This window comes from Orycteropus afer, unplaced genomic scaffold (assembly GCF_000298275.1).
Source record: "Orycteropus afer afer isolate SDZICR_OR568_19922 unplaced genomic scaffold, OryAfe1.0 scaffold00859, whole genome shotgun sequence".
Taxonomy (NCBI): Eukaryota; Metazoa; Chordata; class Mammalia; order Tubulidentata; family Orycteropodidae; genus Orycteropus; species Orycteropus afer.
The window spans coordinates 360468-388253 of record NW_006922446.1 but is presented as its reverse complement, the minus strand read 5'-3'; the positions used below and the strand labels follow the sequence as shown (position 1 = coordinate 388253).

The window sequence follows — 27786 nt, the reverse complement described above, 5'->3', positions numbered from 1 at the left end:
AATGTATATTCAGTTTTATTTTCTTTGCTGTATTTGGCTCAATAGTTTCTTAGAATGGTTTCTTTGATGGCATCAAGTTTTCGGAGGACCTAAGAGCCAACTTGGGATGGCTGTTAGACTCAGAAAAATGGTCAGTTGTAGGCAACAACCTGAAGGAAAAAACAATTACGTCAATAGTCAGAAACTTCTGCCCACCTCCCTTCTCTCTTTCCCTCCTCTTTCCATCCCAGTTAAGTATGGCCCTGTACTACTTATATTGAGAAGGTGGAGGACAGGAAGCAGGTTTCAGCTGTCAGGATTCCTCAGTGTATGTGCATATACCCAGGACAATGTGGCAAAGACAAGCTTCAAAATGACTGAGCCAAGGCTCATGCCACAAGATTCCAGAAAGTGTTTGAAGATGGGTTGTGGGGCTTTACCACTAGGTCAGTGTAGGCAGAGTCTCACCCAACCCTCAAACATTATTTAAGGTGGTAAACCACTCTCCAAAGGGTAGAGAAAATTCTCATCATGCCCTTAGAAAGAGCTTTTGAAAGACAATATTGGTGTTCCTTCCCATATCCCATATTGGCCTTTCTGAAGCTCTTTTCTCCCTTGGCCTTGACTTTGGACAACACTAATATGTGTCTGGTTCAAGCCTGCTACTGCCACCATTGTACCCTAAACAATAAACAGTATGGTGAAGCCTGCTCAGTACTTGAAGGGGAACTCAAGATGGCAGCATTAAGGAATAGTGTATACTGTGGAGGACAGGGAGGGGTGAACCACATGAACATGGTGAGGAAGATGATGGCTTCCCAGCCCAACTTGTGTTCTCTCTCTGAGGCAGTGTGTGAATCTCCTGGTGGCCCTATTTTAACCCTTCATTTGAGATGACTCACGTTATTTATCCAAGAGATATAAGCAGACACCCGGGTGAAGACTGTGGGCTTCCTGGCGACATTACAGCCCAGGCTGGACACAAAGCTGGTCACTCCATGGACAGAATACTGGCCATTCACCAAACAATGGAGGGGGCCCCCAGAATCACCCTGCAAGAACGAGAAGCAGAATCTGGAAAACTCCAGATCTTCTGGTCTTTGGGACTTTATGTTCCCCCTTTCTCATGCCCTTCTCACTCCATCTCTGCTTATAAAATCCTATACAGTTTTAAAGCTGCAGTTCTTATCCCCACCTTCTTCACAGCCTCACAATCAAGATGAATCTCTTCTTCCTTTCTAAACAACCACAGTACTTTCTTCCCCTTTTGCAGCACTTGGGTCATGATTTGCCCTGTACTACAGTTTCATAATTTGTTTCTACCCCCATGTGTATCTATGAGCTTTTTGAGACAGAAACTAGGTTTTATTGATGTTTTTCCTATCCAAATCGCTAGCATAGAACTTTGAACATCTTAAGCTCACTAGCTCTTATTGACTAAAATTGAACCTGGGCTGGGGGAAGTGGGGTGTTCTAATAGTTTATTTATCCCCAGCGTTTAGACCAGTGCATGACACAAGGTAGTTAGTCAACACATGTTAAACTAAACTGGGGTGAAGAGAAGAGAAAGTGATATGTTGAGTAATAGTTGTGTGTTCAGGCTTATAATTAGAAAACTTGCATTTACAGAATATGACTTTGACTCTCTGCTCCTGTACAACTCCCAGAATGCCAGCAGCAGGCCTATAATTCCATACATAAAATTGGAAGGCGTTTCTCTGGAGAATCTTAATAGCCCAAGAGGAAAGAGCCAAAGATACTGACATGAGCAGTCCCCTAAGGAAATTATCTAGCCCAGTCACCTGACAGAGACATCCACTACAGATGAACCCTATCTAAGACTGAGTGACCAATCAGCTTTTTCCTTTGTTACTCTGAAATAAAAGCAGCTAGTCAAGGATCACCAAACAGCTGAAGAAAGCTTCCAATATAAAATAAAGATCAAAACAAAGAGACAAAGAAAGAATAAGAAGAAAAAAAGAAGGGTATACAAGTAGAAGAATATTAGCAATAAAACTACAATTAATACTGCATCCATGATGTAAAAACAGCATGCCATTAAACAACATTCAGAAAACAAGAAGAGCGTTTAAAATTATAAATAGGATAGCAGAAATGAAATACTGGAAGGATTGAAACAAGCAAACAAAATACAGGGAAAATAAGAGGAGGTAAACTTGAATAATAGAAAACTGTAAATGGAAGGGAAGAAATCATCAACCAAAAATTAAACATTTTCAGAACCAAAGGTCTGGAGTTTGAGTTTACAGACTGAAAAAGTCCACAAAGTGTCCCTCACAGTGAATGTAAATAGATTCATACTAAGAGACAAAAAGGAGCTCTGGTGATGTAGTGCCTAAGGCATTTAACCAGAAGGCTATCAGTTCAAACCCACAGCCACTCTGGGAAAGGAAGATGTGGCAATATACTTCCATAAACCCTATGGGGTATCTATGAGTCAGACTGACTCATTGACAGTGAGTTTTTAAGAGATAAAACCCTAGAGTCAAGAGAAGATAAAAGAGTAGAGAGCATGGGGCTGAATCAGTGATCAGTTGAATATATATCAAGCAAATGAAAAAGGCAAGACAATTATCAACTCCAGGGGAAAAAAAAAAAAAATATGTAGGAGAAGAAAAATAATTCTAGAATACTACATTGTTTCGTTGTGAATAGCATTTTACATAATCATAATAAAGACTAAATATTCATTTAACTAAAATTACTTTGGGCCATGAGGATAAGGATGGGAAAGTGCATGCTTGGAGTGTGTGTGAGTGTGTATGTGTGTGCGTAAAAGGGAGAGAGATCCATAGCTCTCATAATGCCTGAACCGAAAAATCAAGTAGCAATATAAGTATGTATTTTTTAGACAGAGATGGAGATAAGACATGAAAAGAATTGGCTGATAGAGTTGGAAGTGGTCTCCTCTGAGGAGGGATAATTGGTGGGGTGGAGGGAACAAAAAGACTGTATTAAGCCTACAGTTTGCTTTACCAATTTAAGCAATTTAATATGTAAAGCTTTGATAAAAATAAAAATTTAAAAGAATTAGAGGAAGGGACCAAAGTTCAATTTGGGGATAATCCTTTTAAAGAGGAACTAGCAGTAGCCCACCCCAACTGCTTCTTAGGAAAACAGGATGTTTTCTTTAGATTATGGTACTCAAAACACAACAACCTAAATGTCTTCCACCCAAATTTTAAAGTACATCTGAACTAGTTGTTGTTGTTGTTATGTGCCGTCGAGTCAAACCTGGCTCATAGAGACCCCTCCTTGGGTTTCCGAGGCAGTATCACTACGGAAGTAGGATTGCCCAACCTTCCTTCCGAGGAGTGGCTGGTGGGTTTGAACCGCCAGCCGTCTGGTTAGCAGGCAAGTGTCTTAGCCACTGTGCTACCAGAGGAATGGACAAAATACTGAAACCAAACACACTGCCAAGTCAGTTCTAACTCGTAGCCACCCCTCCTTGGGTTTTTGAGGCAGTTATCTCTACAGAGGTAGATTGCCCAGTCTTCCTTCTGAGGAGTGGCTAGTGGGTTTGAACCGCCAGCCTTACGGGTTAGTTGGTGGTTCAAACTTACCTAACTGAGTTATGTATATGCAATTGTTTTATGCTGATTGACTGAAAAGAGACAAAGACTCTGGAAAGAGGGAATATGTGGCTGAAGATTTTATGGCAAAACGAAGAGCTGGAAAAGAGCTCAGTGGAAATGGGTGTTTTGAGGCAGAAGGGTGGCTTGTGAATCTACTCTGAGAAGAAGGAGTGGGGACCCAGAACTCTGAAAGGTTCTGAAGACATCCTATTTGGGATACTCCTGTGGGAAGGGACCTGGCAACACTGTCTCAGAGAATTGTCAATTGGGAGTGATAGCTAGAAGAAAAGGACTCTAGTTTTTTCAGAGATCAAGGCCTTGAGAGAGAGCAGAGGCAAATGAATTAACTCAGAGAGTTAAATGTTAGGAGATTGGTTGTGGGAGGAGCTGGGTGTGAGGACCTGGAAGAAGTTGCATTATGCTTTAGGATCTTTTGCCTCTACTCTGTGTAGGGATCCTGGGACACAGGACTTTCAGTTTTAAAAGTAGGGAAATCTTGGGCAAACTAGAAAGAGTTGGTCATTCTACTTTCATGGTTCTTCAAGCTCACAAAAACCTTCAATTTTTTTCTGTTTCACCCAGTCCACCAGCCTCCTGCAGGCTTCTTTTCCTCCTCCACCTAGCTTGTACCTTGCAGTTGATCTGCAATGCTGTCCTTTCATCCCAACCATGCAAAAAAAAACCCAGCCCTGAATCAATCAATTCCCTGTCCTAAACTGGGTCTTTGAGTGACGTGGAGTGAATCATAACTCGCATGGTCATTACTGTACAAATGCATGGTCTCCAATCTTAGCCTATCAGCAACATCTTGAAGGACAATCCTCTCATTCCCCGTAACAGATACTCCAGGCATGAACAACCCTTGCTTCCTCACTTTCAGCAGTTAATCTGACTCCTCCTAGTTCAATAGGATAATGAAACAATAACGTGGAACAGCTTCCAACTTCGAGCTACCTAATCTGCAAATTCTTCCTGTTCAAAGCCAGCTCCAATTGTGCCTTGGTTTCATCTCTTCCTTCTTTATCTGGGACCATTTGCCATCTATTATTCCTTCTTTCTGACTCCATAGAATCCTTCCTTCTATGGTTGTGGTGTTGTTTTTAGGTGCTGTCGAGTCAGTTCTGATTCATAGCGACCCTATGTACAACAGAACAACACACTGCCTAGTCCTGTCCCATCCTCACAATTGTTGCTATGCTTGAACCCATCATTACAACCACTGTATTAATCTGTCTGGTTGAAGGTGTTGCCCTTTTTCTCTGACCCACTATTTTACCAAGCATGATATCCTTCTCCAGGGACTGGTCCCCTCAGACAACACCACCAAAGTAGATGAGATGGATGAAGTCTGGCCATTCTCACTTCTAACAAGCATTCTGGCTATACTTCTCCCAAGTCAGATTTTTTCATTCTTCTGGCAGTCCATGGTATTTTCAATATTCTTTGCCAACACCATAACTCAAATGCATCAATTCTTCTTTGGTCTTCTTCATGCATTGTCTAGCTCTGCCTTTAACATACTCAATTTTCTTTTCTCTAAAATCCCTCCTTTCACCTCATCATTTGCCTTCTTCTGTAAACTACCAAACTTTTTCTTAACCTCTCACTTAATCCAAGATTCTTAAAAGAGTCATTTACATTCACTGCTACATTCCTTAAGATCTCTAGGTGATACAAACGGTTTGAGCTTGACTACTAACCCAAAAGGCAGGTGGTTTGAGCTCACTGAGCAGCACTATGGAAGAAAGACCTGGCAGTCTGCTTCCATTAAGAGTACAGCCAAGAAAACCCTATGGAGCAGTTCTACTCTGTACCGCGTGGGGTTGGCGTGATACTGCCTCTTTACTTACTCTCTCTAAGTGCTTCTGCTTTCATCATTCCTCTGAAATTTCTCTTGTCATAGTTACCAGTAAGGAGCTCTGGTGGTGCAGTGGGTAAAGCATTTGGCTGCTAACTAAAAGGTCAGCAGTTTGAACCCACCAGCCACTCTGCAGGAGAAAGATGAGGCAGTCTGCTTCCATAAAGATTTATAGCCTTGGAAACTATGGGGCAGTTCTACTCTGTCCTATAGGGTTGCTATGATTTGGAACTGACTCTATGGCAGTGGATTTGTTTGTTTGTTTGTTTGTTTATGGTTACCAGTGACCCACCAATTTCCAAATCCAGTAGACACTTTCAGTTCTTTTCTGATGGGGCTCCTTGCTGCACTGTATTTTGATGATCCATCTCTCTTAAATCTCTGTAAAACCATTATCACCAGGGTTTTCTCTTCTAATCACTCCCTTTTTAATCCTTCTGGGTTCTTTGTCTCCCAAAAGCACTCAAGCATTTACATTTTCTGTTTTTTTCCCCAACCTGTGGCTCTTTTCTCATTCTAAGACTTTCGCCTTGCTCTTATGGGTATCTCTAGCCCAAATCCCTCTTCCTAACTCCACTTTCTTATGTCTAATTTGTTACTAGTTAGCCACATATGAATGCCCCTCTAGAATCTCAAGACTTGACTTGTCTAGAAATGAACTCATTACCTTCTGTCTCAAATCCTGTAGGTCTTGTCTGATCTGTGGCAACACCCCTCACCCCCAAATCACTTAGGCCAAATACCTGAAAGTCATTCCAAATCTTCCCTCTTTTTCCCTCTTTTCCATTCCTATCATCACTGCCCTAATTCAGGTTGTCAAATTTCTCACCTAAATAATTGCAATAACCCCCAACTAGTCTCCCTATCTTTCTTGCCCTCTTCAAAAGCATGCCTATGTTGTTATCAGAGAGATCTAAGAGGCCAATCTGCTGCTGCTCTCCTGTTTAAAACTCTTCAATGGTTTCCCAGGGCCTCAGAGGTAAAGTTCATTCCCAAAGCATGGCATTCAAGGCCTTATGTCATTTGAGTCCCATTATCCTCTCTGGTCTCATCTGACATTCCCTAGTACAGTTATGGGAGCTCTGGTGGCGTAGTGTCTAAGGCACTTGACTGCTAACCAGAAGGCTGGCAGTTCAAACCCACCAGCCACTCCTCTGAAGGAAGATTAGGCGATCCACTTCTGTAGTGATACCACCTTGGAAACCCAAGGAGGGGTCACTATGAGTTGGAGACATTTGTGCTCTAGTAAGGGTTTGCATACTTTTTCTGTAAAGGGCCAAAAGAAAACATTTTAGACTTTGCGGGTCATACAGTCTTTGTTACCATCACTCAACTCTGCCCTTGCAGGAGGAAAGCAGCCATAAACAATATGTAAATGAACAAGTATGGCTGTATTCCAATAAAACGTCATTCATGGACACTGAAAGTTCATGAATTTTTCATGAGTCATGAAATATTCTCCTTTTGATTTTTTTCAACCTTTAAAAAATAGGAAAACAAACGAAAAATGTAAAAGCATTCTGATATTGTGGACCATAAAGACAGGCAGCCAGCTGGATTTGGCCTTTGGGCTTCTGATATCTGTTCTAGCTATAGGGAATGCCCCATCATTCTCTTCATCTTCTGGGTTGTTCCTTGGCCTCGTGCCTTTGTTCATGCCGTTCCTGCTCTCTGAATGCCTTTTACCCTTTTGACTGGGTTAATCCTATTTAACCTTCAGGACTCACTACATTATTTTCTCCACTAAGACGAGTCTTTTCAGATCCCAGCAGGTGGAGGGCTCCTATATTCCCCTATGCACATCTTTATTATAACACTTAACCATATTATATTACAGTGTTCTGTCATGTGCCTCTTTCTTCCATTCCTCCTCCACTAGTCACTGCGTTTGAATCATCTTTACATCCCTAGTATTACCAGTGTCTCCTCAGAAGGAAGTTGGGCAATCTACTTCTGCAGTGATACTGCCTTAGAAACCCAAGGAGGGGTCGCTGTGAGTCAGATCTGACTCCACGGCGGTGAGTTTGGTTTAGTTTCTTTTTTTGTTGTTGTTGGCACACAGAAGATGCTCAGTGGGTATTTGTTGAGTTGCATTAAGTAATCTGTAAGATGATGTACTGCAGACTGCACTTGTCTAAAACGGGAGGATTCACTCTATTACATACAAGCTATTAGGAAACTATTTGGGGTGGTTTCCCTTACCACACTCACCTATACATACTTCTGCTTGTACTTCTGGCATAAAAGTGGTAGTGGTGGTGTGGAGCTATAAGACTGTTACACACCAACACATAAATGTTGGGCTGCATTTAATCTTTTAAGGTGAGGGTATTGAGCAATTAATTTTAAGTTCCCTTCAACTAGGATATTCTGTGAGTATAGACATAGAAGCATAGAATCATTCACAAGCCGTAATAGAAAGTTGGATCTGTGCATAGGGCTGGGAGTGGGGGGAGGGAACAGGAAGGTTAGGAAAGGGTGAGGATGGGAGGCAGAGAAGGAGGAGAGGCTGGAGTGGTGCTTCTAACACCTCCTATGTGTGTTCACCTGGCATCCAGAGCGAATCCCATCTCCACCAGCGCACACCATAGTGTTCTTCACAGTAGAGCCCCAGTAGGAAGAGCTGGAACAGGTGGCATAGTCCACGATGGGCAGGTAAGCCTGCTGCAAGGTCTGGGCCAACTGCCCATTGGCTGCATAGGGCACATAGCATTGGAGAGTCAGTCCCAGAAACTGTCTAGAGAAAAACCCTCAACATTCAGCTAAACCATCTCAAGCTTTGGTGAAAACTGAACTCAGGGCAATCTCCTTCTCTCTGTCCCCAGTATTTTCATGGATTCTCTTCCTCACTTCTCTCTTTATATAGCAGCTACAGGCCCCTTCCTCTAAGAAGTCATCTTTAATTACGCTCCTCAAACCACCAATTCTACTCCTGTTCCTTTTTTACTCTTAGATAGCTAAGGAATCAGAATGGTCTTATTTGTTGAGAACGTAACTGTCTTTCCTGCTTCCTTCTTATGTTGTAAGCCCCATGAAGCTGAACTAGGACTGTGCACTCTTGTTTCCATTCCCGAGCAGCTGTCCTTTTCTGGTCTTTTAACTTTTCAAAACTTTTGCACACATGTTATTTCTTTTGATCTATACAACCCTTTCTTTCTTTTTTATTGTGATTTTGGTGTAAGTTTACAGAGCAAATTTGTTTTCCATTCAACAGTTCATTCACATTTTGTTTCATGACATTGATTGCAAAATCCCCACAATGTAACAGCTGTCTTCCACTTCTTCCCTGTGGTTACCTTTTCCCTGTGTCCTTCTCTCCTGTGCATTCCTGCCCTCCGAGCGTCTCCCTGTGCAAATGCTGCTCTTCTGATCTCCTGTGGTTGATTATTCTAAGGAGGGTAGCTCCCTGTTGTAATTGTTCACCTTGCAGGACAGTCTATTGTTTGCCTGAAGTTAAGCCTGGCAAGTTCAATTCCAGCCTAAAGAGTAAGTATGGGTCATGGTCTCAAGGGTTTCACCAGTCTCTATCAGACCAATAAGCCTTTTTTTTTTTTTTTTAAATGATTTTGCATTTTATTCCACATTTTTCTTCTACTCTATCCAGGATCTCCAATTTTGATCCCTTTCTGAGTGGTTGTCAGTGGTAGCTGGGCACCATCTAGTTCTTCTGGTCTCAGGGTCATGTAGGCTGAGGTTCCCATAGTCCTCCAGTCCCTTGGACTAATTTACAACAACCCTTTCATGTTATAGATCAAGAAATTGAAGCACAATGACATTAACAGACTGAGAGCAGAACTGGGTTAGAATCATGTCTCTCTCAGCTCCTGGCTTTCCCAGTAGACAAACTGCTCACAGAAAGGCCCTGCCTCTCCTTCAGAAGCTCAAATACTGCCTGGTGACTGATGGATTTCTGTGTCAGGCCTAATGTCTCTGTCTTTCTTAACTATCTCTGTGCACAGCCCTCCCACATTTCCATGTTATATGAATAGCATTCCCTATCAGAAATCTACCCATGATGACTAGAAGAGAATTCAGGCCTTCTCTATCTCTCACTTGTCTGAGCCTACAGCTACCCCTGTTCATCCCTCCAACCCACAGCCCAGTGCCAGTCTATGGAGGTAGCATGGTGGTAAAAAGACCATTACATTATAGTGTTTATAAGGATGCCTATGTTCTGGCCTCAGCTTTGCACTAACCAGCCATGTAATCTTGTACAAGGTGCTTAATTTTTCTGGATCCTGCTTCCTCGTGTATAAATAATAAACTGGTACAGAATGGGGAGGTCTGGCAGCACCGTGGTTAAGTGTTGGGCTGCAAACAAAAAGGTCAGTGGTTTGAACCCACCAGCTGCTCCACGAGAGAACGATGTGGCAACCTACTTCTTTATGGCTTTACCCTATGGCTTAGTTTACCTCTGTCCTATAGAGTAGCTATGAGTCAGAATGTACTCAATGACAAGTTTAGTTTGGTACAGAATACTTTCTGAAGTAAGACTTTTTTAGTTCTAAGAATGTATGAGTCTCTGACTTGACAATGCCACATCCATTCTCAGCTTGAATTCATTCTCTGTCTATGAATACCTAGGATGACAGAAGAATAAGCCACACAAGTTGAGCTGCCTTATCCAGGACCCTAGCGTAGATGGTGCCAATGTAGGTCACTTACTCATGGTCCTGCCCCAGCCTGTGATATAGCAAGGACTGTTGTTAGCCAGGATGGTTCCCGCGGCGGGCAGAACACCCAACCTGACATAGTTGTTGATAGAAACGCTCTGGGCCAGGCGCAGCAGGGCGATGTCATAGCTGCAGGAGGAAAAGAGACTACTCACTCCTGGAGTCAGGCCTTTCCTCAGGTCACTACCTTGCCCTCTCTAAGTCTCTGTGTCCCCATGAGATTGGGAACCAAGACTTTGAAGAAGGAGAGTGGTAATTTGCTAAACCTCAAATTTGAGGAATTAGTCACCATTTGGGAGCTCTGGTGGCGTAGTGCCTAAGGCATTTGACTGCTAACCAGAAGGCTGGTGGTCCAAACCCACCAGCCACTCCTTGGGAGGAAGGTTAGGCAATCTATGTCCGTAGTGATACCCCCTCGGAAACCCAAGGAGGGGTCGCTATGAGTCGGATCTGACTCAACAGCAGTGTGTTTAGTCACCAGTAGTGTTGTGGGACATGATATGTTTAATAGCAGCACCTGCTGGTGGAGCCTAGGTATTGCAGCCTAGCACTCTTCCTGCAACCCAGGGAAGTGGCGCTTAAATCGTCCAACTGTGAATGGGGAATTAGGAACGAACCGAGTGAAGTGATTTGGTGGCAGAGAAGAGTTCTCAAACAAGAAAAATGTATTCAGGCTCTGAAAGCTCAGCAGAAACATCCAAATTACTTAAACTATTCCCTACCATCCAGCTCCCCAACCGCAAACTTTACAAAATTGACCACCATTTTAATGACTTCTTTTCCAAAAGTTTACAACTGTCTTGCAAGAGGTCACGTTATGATCCACTTTAAGAAATTTGCATTTGCTGATGGAGTCTATTTCATAAAGTAAATAATAAATAATAATAATAAACAAATAATAAAAACAGAAACATTTAACTGTATAGAGAAGGAGCTTCAGGTGATCCAATCATGTGACCCAGCCTAGACCAAGCAAATCCCAAACATCTTTAAAAATTCTCAAGCCCTGTCATCACTCAGAACTTTCCTCGATGAATGCGCCAGGTCATTGTCCTGCTCCAAAACATGGCACCCTCTCCCACACTCAATTGGGCCCCTCTACCAAAGGCCAAGCCATGAGCCACAGACTTGGCCTCAGGCAATGCAGTCCCTTTAGTCCTCTGGGAAAACATGTGAAGGAAGCTACGACCCCCATGGCCAACCAGTCAGTCCCCCACCTCCCAGCCCAGGGCCAGTCTGGCCTTGCCCCTACCCGGCAGCCACGTTATTTCTGTTCCAGGATGGGTGCACCACGATCCTCTGGACACTCACGTACTGCTCAGTGCCGTCATTCTGGCTCAGGTTGTGGTCTCCGACCACCACACGGAAGGTCATTTGGCTGGAGGGAGAGAAGGAAGCCCTGAGCGATTCAAGAGCCTCGAACCTCTATTTTCCCTCCTAGAGAAAAGCTGGAAAGCCATCTTACATCTTATCTTTAAGTCAGAAACCCAGTCAGTGAAGGAGGTAAAAGACCATCCAAGATAAGGAAGTAATAATTCCCCTTATTCCCTAATTCATTGTTTTGTGGGAGTGACAAAAACTCCCATCAACTTCGTCTTCCCAATTTATTAGGTTAAACATCATAGGCTGAATATCTCATCACCTGGGAGAGATGTTGTGGGCATAATGAAATAATGGCTCTCACCTTGCAAAAGGATTTTGAGGGAAATATCATTTATTGGCCAATAGTTTAAAATTAAAGCATGGTCCCTGAACCACCAGCAGCAGCTGCTTATTGAAATGCAAAATCCAGGCTTTACCCTGGACCTACCAAATCAGAGCTCTGGTAGCATACGCCTAAGGCACTTGACTGCTAACCAAAAGGCTGATTGATGGTTCAAACCCATCAGCCACTCCTCGGAAGGAAGATAGGGCAATCTACTTCCATAGTGATATTGCCTGGGAAATCCAAGGAGGGGTTGCTATGAGTCGGGTCCGACTCGACGGCACATAACAACAACAACAAAACCAAACCAGAAACTGTGCTGGGTAGGGTGCCCAGCTATCTGTTGTTGTTGTTGTTGTTGTTGTTATGTGCCGTCGAGTCAGACCCGACTCATAGCAACCCCTCCTTGGGTTTCCCAGGCAGTATCACTACGGAAGTAGATTGCCCCATTTTCCTTCCGAGGATCCTCCAGGTATTCTGATGCATGCTGAAGTTTGAGAACCACTGCCCAAGACAAATATGAAAAAACAGTCACCAGCCAGACACTGACCAGGCACTTAATAAATATTTACTTACTTAATTCTCGTAACAACTCTACAAAGTATGTATTATTACTTCATTTGAAAGATAAAAGAATAAGGGGCATAGAGAGGCTAAATTGCCCAAAGTTACACAGCTAGAATGTGGAATGGGATCTGAACAAGTACTTACCTGACTCCAAAATGAATACCTTTCATTACACTGCTACGGTGGGGTAGTGACTAAAGCATTTGACTGCTAACCAGAAGGTTGGTGGTTCAAACCCACCAGCCACTCCGTGGGTAAGCTACTTCTGTTAAGATTTATTGCCTCAGAAACCCAGTGGCAGTCGCTAGGAGTTGGAATTGACTAGATAGCAGTAAGTTTGGTCCCCCCACCCCAAGTACTATCTCCCCAAAGGCCTCTAAAACATGCGCAGGCTGATCTGTAACCCTCTTAAAGTCCTGCCCAGAGAGGCCAAACATACATTCTTCCCCCAGAAGAGCTGAGCACACAGACTCTTCCTTTTCTCAGGGGCTCAGTAAAGCTGTTCTCTGCTTTTTCACCTGTCCACACAGTGAGCAGCTGTCATCACCCAGTTCTGTCTAATAAGGGTCCCTCCACAGGTGTGATACCAGGAACCTCCAGACAGGTACTGAAGGGAAATCTAGATCAGAAGGAAAAAAGGAAGAGATAAGTTGATGTTTCTCAAAAGATTTTGCCCCAGACTATATGTTACCTCCTTAAATTCCTGTCATCTCTTAAAACATTCTCCAACTTTTGGGCTAGAGATGGCAAATAGGTTTCATTTGACCTGCCAATTGCTTGGTTGGTTGATAGTGGCTGCCTGGAATATGATGTTGAGAAGGGCTGAGCAGACACCTCAGCAGGTCAGCAGGGAAGAGTGCACCATTGTTTGATGTTTGCTGTATACATGGACTGGGGAGTGAAGACATACACATACTGTGTATTTGACACCCTTGCTCTAGTTTTGTTTTGTTTTGTTTTTTTCCCAGAAAGCTTTGGTGAAAATTTATTACACTACAACACTCATTTCAATCTCAATCAGTGATTCTTCCCAATCTTACTCTCTATAGGTGCTGGCATCTTTTTTTTTGTTTGTTTGTTTGTTTAATTGTGATTTGGGTGAAAGTTTACAGAGCAAATTCACTTTCCATACAGCAGTTCACTTACACTTTGTCTCATGACATTGGCTACAATTTACCACAATGCAACAGCTCCCCTCCCACTTCCTCCCAATAGTTACCTCTGCCCTGTGTCCATCCCTCCATGCACTCCTGCCCTCTGAGCTGTCTCCCTGTGCACACACAGCCCTTCTTCTCCCATGATTGTTCTCTCCAAGGAGTGTATCTACCTCAAGTAAATGTTCAACTCTTATGCCTGTCTTTTGTTTGGCTGGACGCCACAGGTATGTGTTCAATTCCAGACCTGAAGGGCAGCTAGGCGCCATAGCCTCAGTGGTTCCACCAGGCTCTATCAGACCAGCAAACCTGGTCCCTTTTTTTACCAAATGATTTTGGGTTTTGTTCCACATTGTTCTCCCTCTCTATCCAGGATCTCCTACATAGATCTCCCTCTGAGTGGTTGACAGGGGTAGCCAGGCACCATCTAGTTCTTCTAGTCTCATAGTTTTATAGGCTGAGGATTACATGGTGTACCAGTCGCTTGGACTAATTGTTTCCATGAATTTTTGGTTTTCTTCATTCTTCTTTGCTCTGGACGAGGAGAGACCCATCATTCATCTAGATGACCCCTCGCAAGCTTTTAAGATCCCAGTTGCTACTCGCCAAAGTATGAGGTGGAACAATGTTTTGTGTAGTATGTTATGACGATTGAGCTTGATGTCCCCTGTGACTGTGGTCCAGAGCCCACAGGTTCAACTACTTGGTCCCTCTGGATAGCTGGCTATGGCCAAGAAGTGACTACAACCTAGTCCCTTGTCAGCTCTACTATACACCTAGGAATTCAGATCATACAAATACACCTGTGGAACGATTGTCTGCCAACCCTATACATCGTCTTGGGTACACTCCCCACTGCATAGACATACCTAATAGTTCAGCCTGTCCACTCATCTATCCACCTGTATACCCATGTTTTCCTTCACTGACAACACAGTACTGTGTGTGCAAAAGGGTTCGTCTTTGTTGTCAGTACCTCCCGTGTACCTCTCTATGTCTTCCTCTTCCTCAATGCCACCATGTTGATCACTCACATTTGGTACACTGCCTTTCTCTTCACCCAAATCAATATTTATCTCTATGTATGTAATAGTGTTCCCTCCCCTCCCCTCCCACCCAACAAAGAAACTTTCTTTGTTCAACCAACAAAGAAAATTTCCTTCCCTAGATAAACCTTTCCTTGACTTTTTACAATAATGGACTAATACAATATTTGTCCTTCTGTGATTGACTTATTTCACTCAGCATAATGTCCTCCAAGTTCATCCACATTATGCAGTGTTTTGCAGGTTCTACATTATTCTTTAGCGTTGCATAGCATTCCATTGTGTGTATGTACCATAGTTTGGTTATCCATTCCTCAGCTGATGGACACCTAGGTTGTTTCCATCTTCTGCCTATTGTAAATAGTGCTGCGATGGACATGGGTGTGCATATTATCTGTTCTTGTCCTGGCTCTCACTTCTTTAGGATATATACCTAGTAATGGAATGGTTGGGTCAAATGGTATTTCTAATTCCAGCTTTTTAAGGAATTGCCATACTGCTTCCACTGTGGTTGTGTCATTTTAAAGTTCCACCCCTGCTCTAGTTTTTTGCAATGGGCCTAAAACCCATGTCCTTCTACCTTCATTCCCTGTATAATGATGGAGCTAATCAGTTACTCCATCACCCAAGCCCCACAAGCTTAGGTCTTCAGAGCACCCTCTCCAATGTTGTCGAGACACATTTTGTCCCACAATTTCAGGGGATACTTAGAAACACCTTTGGATGTTCAGTCAATCAGCTCATATCTCCTCCTTCAGTACCATATATTATATAATAGCACTGCTCCTGAAAATTGGGCCTCATATTTTTGTAAATTAAATCTGTTCTTATTGTAGAGGTTCCTCACAAAGCATGACTATTTACCACTTACAGTGACAATTTCACACATATATATTTGCTTAAATCAGGGCCCAGTGTTTGCCCTGTTATGAAAGTGGAACCTCTTTAAACAGCCAAATAAGCAACATGCTCTACTTGGGGTGTGTGTCCAAGTGGATATGTGACACTCTGTATGGAGTGTGTATGTCACTGTGTGTGGAATCTGAGGTGCAGGTCTGGCACGTGCATGTGGCAAAAGTTGTGTCTCTGGGATGTAAATGTGGTCTGTGTTTGAGTGTGTACCTGGTAGAATAAGTAAGTGTGGCTGAGGTTTAAACCTCCTTCTTTAAGCTTTCTGCACTTAATAAACCACCTAGGCCTGGTCCAATCTGTCTTTATATCTACAGTCCAGGCAGTTGGACAGCTGCATGTTCCTAAGGGCATACATAAACATATGTCTGCTCACAGGCAACTCTTATGTTGGATAGATGCCTGGGGCTATGAGAGAATACCCACCTGAGAGGGCCAGGCATTCCTCTGGGTCTCAGTCCCTCCAACTACCCGGGGGTTGGTTTCCGGAAAGTCCTGAGTGCTGTGTCCTTTGTGGGGCAGAAGAAAAGTAAGTGATGTCTAAGCATGGGGTCAGCTCGGGGTGGGGTGGGGGAGTGGGAGTTATGCTTTGAGGAATGTTAGCCTTGTCTGCAAATTCATAGCTCCTCTAACAAATGAGGGACCCAGCTGTGTGTCCCCTGAGCTTCTTCTGAAAGCAGGGGAGTCTATGCCTTCTACTTCTTCCAGGTGTCTCCAGAACTCTGGCACACAGTGAAGGACCTGTCTCACACACCAGGCTAGGGCTGCAGAGGTATCAGCTGGGCTAGGCATCTTTGTGGTCTTAACTTTGCTCAAAGTCACCTCTCAACCTGAGGACCTCCCATCCCCCTGCTTTGGTAGGATTTCTCAGGGGGCAAGGACACCAGTGCACATCCCAGCCAGGCATGAGTATGCCTTTCTGTCAATGGTGGTGGTGGGGAAGCCCAGGCCTCCTGAAGAGGCTTCTCTCTGCTTCATGGGTCAGGGACACTGACCTTTCCTATCAGGAACTCCAGGAGAGTAAAGTTTTTATTAGAATTTTAGGCACAGAGTCCTACCCCTTCCTGGGATAGAGAGTAGCCCTGGGCTTAGGGATGGTTTTCTGACCCTCCTATGCAACCCTTCCTCCCTATAGACCTCTAATACTTGGCCCAAAAAAACCACTTACCATAAAGGACCAGGGTGGCAAACACCAGGAAGCACAGCATGTTGCCAGCAGAGTGGACCACTGCCCTCTTGCATGGACCAAGCCCTCTTTATATTCCTCTTACCAGCAGCTTTTCTAACCTTCCTCCAGCCAGCTGGCAGGGCTATGGGTGGAAGGCAGGGAAAATCACAGGTGACATGGAAATACAAATGAAAAGGTTTCTTTTCAAGTAAACTTATTTATCTGTTGTTCAAAGACAAAGCAAGGTCAGGGCTGAATTAATCATCTGCTTTTAGTTGAAAAGCATTCAACAAACTCTTTCTCAGAAATATGAGGGAGAACTGTAACTGGCTTTCCCTCAGAATGCTCACCTTCAAAGTCCATCACTGCTTCACTGTTGTCCTTAGTGGCACCTGTGCACTAAGAGATAGCTGCAAGGGAGGAATAGAGGACAGAGAGGAAGCCGATCCAAGAGGAAGTCAGCAATTTCTCCCTGCTCCCAGGATGCAGAAATAGATGTAAATGAAGGGACATCAAAGCAGAGTAGATGCAGTGGAGAGAATTCTGATGGTGGCAGGTACAAAGAGACAGGCTTAAGGAGACTCAGAGGGGAACCAAAGAGAAAGAGCTTCCCAGGGAAGGAGAATGTGGGGAGGAGGCAACCCACAGGACAGGAAGATACACTGAGGGCTAGGGGGGTGGAGGGCAGAGATAGCAGGAGGAGGGGGGCAGGAGATGAAAGGCAAGTAGAGGAGAAAGGGAGGTATGGTATGCTAAAAGGTGGGTGGAGGGCCTTGGGTTGGGCATAAAATGCTCAGAGCCAATGAAACAAAGTATGTTTGAACTGTTGAATGGAAAACACATTTGCTCTGTAAACTTCCACCCAAATATAATTTTTTTTTTTTTTTTTTTTTTAATGCTCCAGAGCCACTGCAGTTCCCAGAGCAGAGGATTACGGTTGGAGCAGTGATGGTGGCAAAGCGTGGGATTTGGGTTTAGGCAGGGAGAAGCCAAGAAGCCTAGAGGGAGGCGGGAAAACTACCTGGTCCACTGTGGTACACCTGGGGACTCCTTTGGCTTAGGCACTCTGGAATTCAAGTTCATGCCTGGAGGGGTGGGCTAGGCCTAGGAAGGCAATTCTAAGGAGCTCTACAGACTTCTCAGCTATTCAGGGGCCTTAACCTGTGCAGGAGAGTTTTACTTTGCTGCTTAGGTAACCGGGAGCTCTGGTAGCATAGTGGCTAAGACACTTGCCTGCTAACAAGACGGCTAACCTGGAGGGCTCCCTCTCACCCAAACACAGAGACCTTGGGGGAGAGGGCTTAGGGAACCCAGGGCCTATTTTATTATTTTCCTCCTACTTCCCTGCCTCCTCTGGAGAGAAAGGAGACAGCTCTAGCTACAGGTTTAGGAGCCCAAGAGGAAGCTTTAGGGCCCCCTAAAGGTTACCTCTCAACAGCACATACTCCAAAATGGTTGGCACCCAAGGGCAGGGCCAATGTCACATCCATCTCTGAATGACACCTTGCCCAGGGCCTACTCTACAGAAGCCCACCCTGTGTTTGCTTAAAAATCAAACTCTTCAGTCCTTCACTTAAGGTCCTCATAACTTGTTCATGATCCACCTAACTAGCCTCATCTCCCATGCTTAGGATCAGGCCCATTTTAATTTTCATTCTTAGGGTTAGTCACAGGCAGTGCCTGAGTTTAAATTCTGAAGCTCTGCATTTCTTGTAATTTCAGTTCTAAGAATGCATCCTTTTGAAATACAACCACAAAAATAAATGTTCAAGGATGTGGGTTACAATATAGTTTATCATAATACAAAGCTGGAAAAAAAAAGTATTCGTCAATAGGGGAAGGTTAAATGAATTTTGTTTAAACATATTATGGAATACTATGCAGCTTTTAAAAAGAGTAAGTTAGACTTAAATGGACTGACATGAAAAAATGTCCTTGATAAAGTAAGAGAAGGGAGCAAGTTGCAAATAATATAGTCCCTGTGTGTGATTATGTATATATCCATAGAAAAACGTCTAGAAGGATCTATAACAAGATATAAACAGAGAATATACAGGTTTAGAAGTGAATAAGGATAAATTTAATTTTTTGAACCTCGTATTCTTCTGTATTGACTCCTCCAGTTTTTTCTTTTTTTGACTCCTCTACAATTTTACTCTTATAATTTAAAATGAATAAAGAGTAAATTCTGAGACAATTAGCTGTCTTTGGTATATTTTTCAATACTTTCAAGTAGAAAATAGATCTCTAGAGGGAAGCAGCTCTTCAATGCTCAGTCCTTGCTAATGTGAGAGGCTTCTAGGGCCAAGAGATAATAGCCAGGGCCAGTAGCAAGGCTTGGAGAGGTAGGGGCCCTAGTTAGCTCTGAGAATGGTGAGAGGAGTGGTTTTTAGGGAGAGTGCAGATGTTAGGTTAGTGCAAGGCTAGCCTTGGTTAAGAGCCAGGTTATGAAGCTGGTTTCTTGAGCCTTCCCACATACATTATTGTCCTCCCCCTCATCTTGACTAAATCCTTTTCTTGGTCCTCCTCTCAACCCCAAGCTTGGGTCTACTTTCTAGGCATGGCATGTTGTCTTTCCTCCCTCCTGCTAGTCTCTCATCCCCTCTGAGTTACTGTTATTATTTTGGGGCAGGGGTGAGGTATCTTGGCTTCACAACTAGGCACCTTGGTTGGATATTTATCATAAGATTGGGCTAGGGAGTGTTGGGTGATGCTACAGACAATATGAAAGATAGTGGACTACATGGCAAATTATCAATGCCTGATAAATGTCTGGGAGGTAATGCAACAGAGACTAGGGCTAGGATTAGGGTTAGGAACTATGGTTCCCTATGGTTTACCTGACTTCTTAGCATAGCATTCAAAGCCTTTCTCAAATGGGCTCCAACCCACTCTTCTACAAGGCTGACTTACCCAGTAGGTGCAGTGCCTAGGCCCCACAATACTTTCACAGGCCCATGAAAATGTTCTAATTTCTTTAAAAATTATTAGGAGAAAAAAAAGCATATACAATCCAGCATGGACTTGTCTTTATACCAACAGAGCTGTGAAATGTAATTTGCTTTTTTAATGGAGCAAGGGTGCCATTAAAGGGTAAAAGTGCTCAGGACTCGCGAAAGTCAGCATGCGGCCCTGCTCTTCTAGCTTCTTTACCCCCCACTCCCTCGCCCTGATGTCCTTTTGATTTTCCAGGCCCACTTGTACCTTTGCACCTGTATCTTTGCTGATGACACATGCTAGATCTTTGCTTATGAGCCTTTTCTGTCTGAGGACTCATTCTCTGAGGTCTTAGGTCAAAGGTCAGTCTTTGTGGGGCCTTCACTAAGTGAAAAGGAATCCTTCCTTCTGACTCACCTAGCATACCTTTGAAATTCTCCAGGCTTGTCATTTACATCTTGTTCCCACCCCCCACCCCCCAAGAGAGTGAGTTGCATGTGAGAGGGGCCTCATCTTACATCTCTCCATACCCATGTCTACACGGTGCTTGACATGCAGTATGCAGGCTAGATTTTGGGCTGGAGGATGTTTGGGGACAAGAGACAAGGACTGTGGCACAACCTTCCAGAGCTGAATCAACTGATTTTCCAAATGGATCAGTTAATGGAAAACACAGGGAAGGAGGAACTCAACACAGACTTACTTTACTAATGTTATAAAATCTTTATTTCCGGCTGAGATCCCATCTCTTGTCTTCCAGGAAAGATCTGCTCCCTTTCTCCACCTCAGGTCATATCCTGGCTATGCTCTTTTCTCCCTTTGGCTGGGATAATCTAGAATGTCTCCTCTATAGTGTTCTGAAGGCCCGCAGGCCTTCTTAGTTGCCTGCAGTGATGGTAGGCAGCATGGTCCAATGGCACCCTCATGTGGCAATGCCCAAGATGACAGCCTGCCACTGAGCATGAAAAGAAACTCTCTTGGATGCCAGTCCTGTCTAGGCAGCTGGGTTTTCTGCAGCTGGGTTTTCTACTTCAAGCAAAGCCGCCTGTGTAGTGGGGTCCAGATAGGGTCACCATGGGTTCCAGCTTGCTTGGAGAAGAGCTGGCATGCATGTCCAGTCTGCTCCATGGTGGTGGTGGGGGACTTCATATGAGTTTACTCAGTCATGCTTGACTCTGCATACTGTCCCTGCTTCTTCAAGATTTCCCAGGACTCTTGATGGCCTACCTGTTCAGGAAGCCTGGGCTTTAGCTTCAGAGCTGCCAATACCTTATTGTGTAGCCTTGGACAAATTGCACCACCTCTTTGGTTTTAGTTTCATAATATGAAAATGATAAGGTTGGACTGAAACATCAGTTTTCAAATTGGACTGTACAGATCCTTAAAAATTCAGGGGCTGACAAGCATTGCCCTTTCCCTCTTTCAACTTCACCCACAGCTACTTTGCCTTTTATCTGCTTTATATTCCAAACCCAACCCACTGCCACTGAGTGGATTCTGACTCATAGCAACCCTACAGGACAGAGTAAAACTGCCCCATAAGGTTTCCAAGGCTGTAAATCTTTATGGAAGCAGACTTCCAAATTTTTCTCCAGTGGAGTCACTGGTGAGCTCAAACCACCAACCTTTTGGTCAGCAACCAAGCATTTTAACCATCGCTCTTACTTTATATATGTTATTGTTGTTGTTACGTGCCGTTGAGTCAGACCTGACTCATAGCGACCCCTCCTTGGGTTTCTGAGGCGGTATCACTACGGAAATAGATGATTGTCCAACCTTCCTTCAGAGGAGTGCCTGGTGGGTTTGAACCGCCAGCCTTCTGGTTAGAAGTCAAGTGCCTTAGGCACTATGCTACCAGAGCTCCTTTATATATAGGGTTTTATATTTATATATATATATTTTTAAAAAAGCGTTCTGGGACTTAAACTGACTTAAATCACTGGCTCCACAAGCTTTCTTTCAATACCAACATCCCAAGATTCCCAAATGAGGTCTCTTCCAACATGGCTACCAGGCTCCATTGTTCTAGGCTTTTTGAAGGCCAGCCAGAAACAATCAGAAGTGGCAGGAAGAGGGACTGGGAAGACTGGCTGCTAGTTACCTAGTGTTCTTGTGGTATGGTGGAAGGAGCCCTGGTTCCAAGTTGAAGATCAAGCCTCAATCCCAGTTCCATCATCACTAGCTGTGGGGTTGTGGGCAAGGCCCTCTAAGGCTCTTTGCCTTAGCTTTCTTATTTATGAAATGGGCAAGGTGATTCCTAGCTGCCTTTCTCAAAGGATTATTATGCTGATGAAATAAGATAATGGAAATTGGTCAGGGTGCTTCCTGTAAATATAAATGGTTCTACAAACATCTAGTAATATTAGCAAGGGAGGTTCTCTTAAACTTCTAACTCCTCCTTGAGGACACATCATTTCTCTAGATTCTGTGGGTGCTCTAGGTGACCAAGGGCTGGGAACAAGGCTGCAAAGGTACTTTTCTTGAGTTCACATTGTCGTCCTGGGCCCTCTCCTAGCTGTCTTCTCTGCTTCTGAGGCCTATGTTTAGAAGACAGAAGGAAAGTCCAGACCAAATCCTTCCATCAGTGTGAGAGAAGAAAAAAAAAAAAATTGGGTCCAATGTTTTTGCAAGGAGTAGAAAGGGCCTGCCTTGACATTCATTGGGTTTAGAAACCCATCTTAAAGGCCACAGAGGCACTGATGATTGGGTTCCCAGACATCAGCAATCCCAATTCCTGAGAGGTTGTGGAGGCTCCACTGGGGGTGACTGAGGCTTAGATGAAGAGCCAGTGCTGCAGGGGATCACTGGGGTTACAGGGGGCCATGGCTGGGTGCTTGTCCTGGGATATCAGGCAGGTACCAGATCCTGAGTTCCTGATGAGCTGATCCTAAAAAAGACACAGCAAAGGGTCAACCTGGGGTGCTGGACCTCTGAGAGCACTGCTGGGGGACAGTCAACCTGAGAGCACTGCGAGGGGGGCAGCAAGATGAGGCACAATAGATAAAAGGCAAATGAAACCCAATAAGGCACAAAGACGAGGCTTCCTTTCCTTGGCATGCCACTCTGCTGGGACACACTCCCAATTCCCCACCCTCAGCTTTAGCCTAAATAGCCCAGAAGAAGGCAGGAAGGTGGAATAGCTGAAAAATGAAAAATCAACCAACCAACCACATTCAATTAATGACAATCATTGAAAAGTGCTTTCAGCTTACCATCCCCCATGACCAGGATCAAAGACCTAGGGCCATTGTTGCCCCCTACTGCATTTCTGCCTCTGATCATAATTTACCTCCTTCTCACTCACTCTATATCCATCCCCAAGGTTAGGCTCCTGGAGATTGGGATAGGGGAGGGTGTGGAGGATCGTGGAGGTGCTTGATTTGGGCCCAGCACTGTAGAAGTTACACTGTACATCCTGAGGCCCCTGTGGCATGATACAAAGAGCTCATGCTTTCAAGTCACACTTATCAAGGTCTGAATCCCAGGCCTGCCATTTACCAATGATGAGTCTTGGGCTAGTCACAAACTTGCTGCACTTCAGTTGCCTCATCTATAGACATGGGAACACCTCCTACCTGAGAAGGGTCTCTGAAAAGGTAACCAAGCCAATGCATGTAAGTGCCTAGCTCTGCACCAGTCACACAGACAGGCAGCAACCATGAGCAACTCTTTACCTTCATCTACTTGGATTCAGCCTAAAAATTATTGGGCCATGGCAGAGCTGGCATGGACCATAATCTCTAACCCCATCTTCATGTCACCCACACAACAGCTATCCCCCAACACCACTTAAGTCCCTGAGAAGCCTGTCTGTGATCAAGCTCACACTCGCCAAGCATTCTGCATTGCCTGGATCCACCCCATGGTCCCTCAGGCAGAACACAGAGAAAATAAGAAGGAGGCAGCAGTGCCTCAGCTTCTCGATCCTGAGCTTTCTGGGCAGCTGACTCACCTGGGTCAATTCCCATTCTTCGTCCTTGGGGACCTGGCTATTTTTGCCAGTGAAGTTACATCTTCTAAGGCCCAGAGTGCCAGAGCTGGCATGTAGACACAGCTGCTTTGCGATATTGTGGCGAAGGTCCCTCTGGGTTGTGTACTCAAAGTACTGGAAGGCAGCAAGACAAGAGAAATCCTGAGGGGCAGACAGAGAATTTGCCCACCACCTTCCAAAGCCATCTACCCTAAGGTGCTAATCATGGCATAGCCCCTAAAGGAAAGAAATAAGCAGCCAAGGCCTTACCAGGACTTTAGTGATTCATGTGCTACTGTCATGATTTTTTACCATATCTGGCTGGGTTACACAGGAATAATAGTTACTTATCATTTTTTATTTAATTCAAATTTAAATATTAACTTAGGCTCACTTTAAACAATATCTGTTAAATCATGTGTTTTATATACTAGTTCTATTTTTACTAAGGCCAAACCCCCAGTCAGGCAGGTGGGCACAGGTGGGGAAGTGAGCAGAGTGGTTAGGAACAACTAAGGGAGATGAACTTGTCTGTCAGTTTGTTGTCTTGTAGTGGCTTGCATGTTGCTGTGAGGCTAGAGGCTATGCTACCAGTGTTGCAAAATGTCAGCAGAGTTACTCATGGTGGGTAGGTTTCAGCAGAGCTTCCACACTAAGACAGACTTGGAAGAAGGAAGAGGCCATCCACTTCTCAAAGAATTGGCCAGTGAATAGCAGTGAAACATGGTCTGATATATTACCGAAAAACTTTATGAACAGATCTGAAACATTGTCCAATATAGTGTCAGAAGATGAGACCATCAGGTCGGAAGGCACTCAAAATATGACTGGGGAAGAGATGACTCCTCAGAGTAGAGATGACTCTACTGATATGGATGGAGTAAAGCTTTCGGGACCTCCATTGGCTGATGTGGCATGACTCAAAATGAGTAGAAACAGCTGCAAATATCCATTAATAATCAGAACATGGAATGTATGAAGTATGGATCTAGGAAAACTGGAAGTTGTCAAAAATGAAATGGAATGCATAAAGATCAATATCCTAAGCATTAATGACCTAAAATGGACTGGTTTTGGCCATTTTGAATTAGACAACTCTATGATCTACTATGCCTGGAATGACAAATTGAGGAAGAATGGTGTGGCATTCATCACAAAGATTGTTTCAAGATGTGTCCTGAAGTACAATGCTGTCAGTGACAGGATAATATCCATATGCCTACAAGGAAGACCAGTTAATACTATTATTATTCAAATCTATGCACCAACCAACAAAGCCAAACACGAGGAAATTGAAGATTTCTCCCAACTTGTGCAGTCTGAAACTTACCAAACATGCAATCAAGATATGTTGATTATCACTGGTGACTGGAATGCAAAAGTTGGAAACAAAGAAGAGTCACCAGTAGTTGGAAAATTTGGCCTTGGTGACAGAAATAACACTGGAGATCGCATGATAGAATTTTGCAAGACCAACAACTTATTCATTCCAAATACCTTTTTTCAACAACATAAACGATGGGTATACATGTGGACTCTGCCAGATGGAGTACACGGAAATCAAATTGACTACATCTGTGGCAAGAGGCAATGGAAAAGCTCAGTATCTTCAGCCAAAACAAAGCCAGGAGCTGATTATGGAACAGACCATCAACTGCTCACATGCAAGTTCAAGGTGAAGTTGAAGACAATTAAAAGAAGTCCATGAGAGCCAAAATATGACCTTGATAAAATCCTTCCTGAATTTAGAGACCATCTAAAGAATAGATTTGACACATTGAACATCAATGACTGAAAACTGAAGGAACTGTGGGATGACATCAAAAACATCATCCATGAGGAAAGCAAAAGATCATTAAAAAGACAGAAAGGAAGAACAGACCAAAATGGATGTCAGAAGAGACTCTGAAACTAGGTCCTTGAAAGTAGAGTAGCTATACCAAATGGAAGAAATGACAGGATAAAAGAGCAGAATGGAAGATTTCAAAGAGCAGCTCGAGAAGACAAAGTCAGTTATTATAACAAAATGTACAATGACCTGCAGTTAGAAAACCAAAACGGAAGAACACGCTCAGCATTTCTCAAGCTGAAAGAACTCAGGAAAAAAATTAAGCCTTGAGTTGCAATACTAAAAAATTCTACGGGCAAAATATTGAATGATGCAGAAGATGGAAGGAATACACAGTATCACTGTACCAAAAAGAATTGGTCAATGTGTTCATCCATTTCAGGAGGTGGCATATGATCAAGACCAATGGCACTGAAGGAAGAAGTTGAGGCTGCACTGAAAGAACTGGTGAAGAACAAGGTTCCAGGAGTTGACAGAATACTTACTGAGATGTTCCAACAAATGGATGCCACGCTGGAGGCACTCGGCTATGCCAAGAGATTTGGAAGACGGCTACCTGGCCAACTGACTGGAAGAGATCTGTATTTGTACCCATTCCAAAGAAAGGTGATCCCGCAGGATGTGGACATTATAGAACAGTATCATTAATATCACATGCAAGTAAAATCTTATTGAAGATCATTCAAAAATGGTTGTAGCAGTTTATTGACAGAGAGCTTCCAGAAATGCAAACTGGATTCAGAAGAGGATGTGGAATGAGGGATATCATTGCTGATGTCAGATGGATCTTAGCTGAAAGCAAAAATACCAGAAAGATGTTTATTTGTGTTTTATTGACTATGCAAAAGCATTTGATTGTGTGGATGATAACAAATAATGGATAACACTGTGAAGAATGGGAATTCCAGAACATTTGATTATACTATGAGGAACCTGTACATAGATCAGGAGGCTATCATTCAAACAGAACAAAGGGACACTGCATGGTTTAAAATCAGGAACGGGGTGCGTCAGGGTTGTATCCTTTCACCATACTTATTCAATCTATATGCTTAGCAAATAATCCAAGAAGCTGGATTATATGAAGAAGAACATGGCATCAGAATTGGAGGAATACTCATTAACAACCAGTGATATGTAGATGGCACAACTTTGCTTACCAAAAGTGAGGATGACTTGAGGCACTTACTGATGAAGATTAAAGACTACAGTCTGCACTATGGATTATTGTTGTTGTTATGTGCCATTGAGTTGAACTCGACTTATAGCGACCCCTCCTTGGGTTTCTGAGGCAGTATCACTACAGAAGTAGAGTGCCCAACCTTCCTTCCGGGGAGTGGCTGGTGGGTTTGAAGTGCCAGCCTTCTGGTTAGCAGTCAAATGCCTTAGGCACTACACTGCCAGAGCTTCTTATGGATTACACTTCAATATAAAGAAAACAAAAATCCTTGCAATTGGTCCAATAAACAGCTTCATCATGGATGGAGAAAAAATTGAAGTTGTCAAGGACTTCATATTACTTCACATTACTTGGTTCAACAATCAACACCAATGGAAGCAGCAGTCAAGACATCAGATACCATATTGCATTGGGCAAATCTACTGCAAAAGACCTCTTTTAAGTGATGAAGTGCAAAGATATCTCCTTGAAGACTAAGGTGCACCTAACAAAAGACACATTATTTTCAATCGCCTCTTATGCATGTGAGAGCTGGAAAATGAATAAGGAAGACCAAAGAATTGATGCCTGTGGTAGTTAAGTCTGTGTATAAACCTGGCTGGGCCTGATTGAGTGGCTGGGAAGCTGGGTGTAGTATTCCCCATGAGTAGACTGGTAATCGACTCCATGGTGGAATCTACTGTGAGCAGCTGAGTAGCTGCCTCAGGGATGTGGTGTGCTTCCTATATATAAGGAGAAGCCTTGGGGAATGGTCTCTAGCTTAAGGCACACTTGAACACTGCATGTAGCCGTGTCATTGTTTAGCAGCCTGCCACGCTCTGCTGACCTCTGGACTTTCAATGGACTTGAATTCATGGCCTGCCATGAATGGTTTGGTAACATCAGGACTGTGCCTTTTTACTTGTCAACCTTGGGCTTGTCAGTTTCAGTAGCCAGTAGCTGTCTGAGTGATGAAAAGCCTCTAGTTCAGTGGGCTGGGAGCAGGAGGCAGAACTAAAGCCCAAGGTGGAGGGGCTTTCACGCAGGCCTTAGAGCCTGGCACTTTGAACTTGGACTTAAAGCCTCCAAACTGTAAGAGAATAAACTCCTGTTTGTTAAAGCCATTCCATTTGTGGTATATTCTTGTCAGAGCAGCAGTAGGTAACCAGAACAATGCTTTTGAGTTGTGGTATTGGAGAAGAGTGCTACAAGTACC

The 27786-nt window shown here is 43.7% G+C and overlaps 2 protein-coding genes across 2 annotated transcripts in view; both read right to left on the bottom strand.

Moving 5' to 3' along the window:
• Nucleotides 1-131: 131 nt before the first annotated feature.
• Nucleotides 132-16695, bottom strand: CELA1 (chymotrypsin like elastase 1). The gene is made up of 8 exons (XM_007958161.2): nt 16656-16695; nt 15914-15996; nt 12897-12997; nt 11359-11484; nt 10099-10235; nt 7981-8126; nt 882-1031; nt 132-149 (listed from the first exon to the last, which is right to left on the bottom strand). The coding sequence occupies exons 1-8, from the start codon at nt 16693-16695 to the stop codon at nt 132-134; spliced, it is 801 nt and encodes a 266-aa protein (XP_007956352.1).
• Nucleotides 16696-22365: 5670 nt separating this feature from the next.
• GALNT6 (polypeptide N-acetylgalactosaminyltransferase 6) overlaps nt 22366-27786 on the bottom strand; it is a 29764-nt gene continuing 24343 nt past the window's right edge. The window contains exons 9-10 of the mRNA XM_007958159.2: nt 23545-23697; nt 22366-22479 (exon numbers count right to left, since the gene is read on the bottom strand). Of these exons, the coding sequence (XP_007956350.1) occupies nt 22366-22479; nt 23545-23697 (267 nt within the window). The remainder of the gene's footprint in view (nt 22480-23544; nt 23698-27786) is intronic.

Bases quoted from the DNA above. Each gene is read 5' to 3' on its own strand.
- CELA1 (XM_007958161.2), bottom strand. From the start codon at position 16,695: ATGCTGTGCTTCCTGGTGTTTGCCACCCTGGTCCTTTATG. The intron at 15,997-16,655 runs GTAAGTGGTTTT...TGCCCCACAAAG, and splicing joins TGCCACCCTGGTCCTTTATG to GACACAGCACTCAGGACTTT. The intron at 12,998-15,913 runs GTGGGTATTCTC...CTTCTGATCTAG, and splicing joins GGAATGCCTGGCCCTCTCAG to ATTTCCCTTCAGTACCTGTC.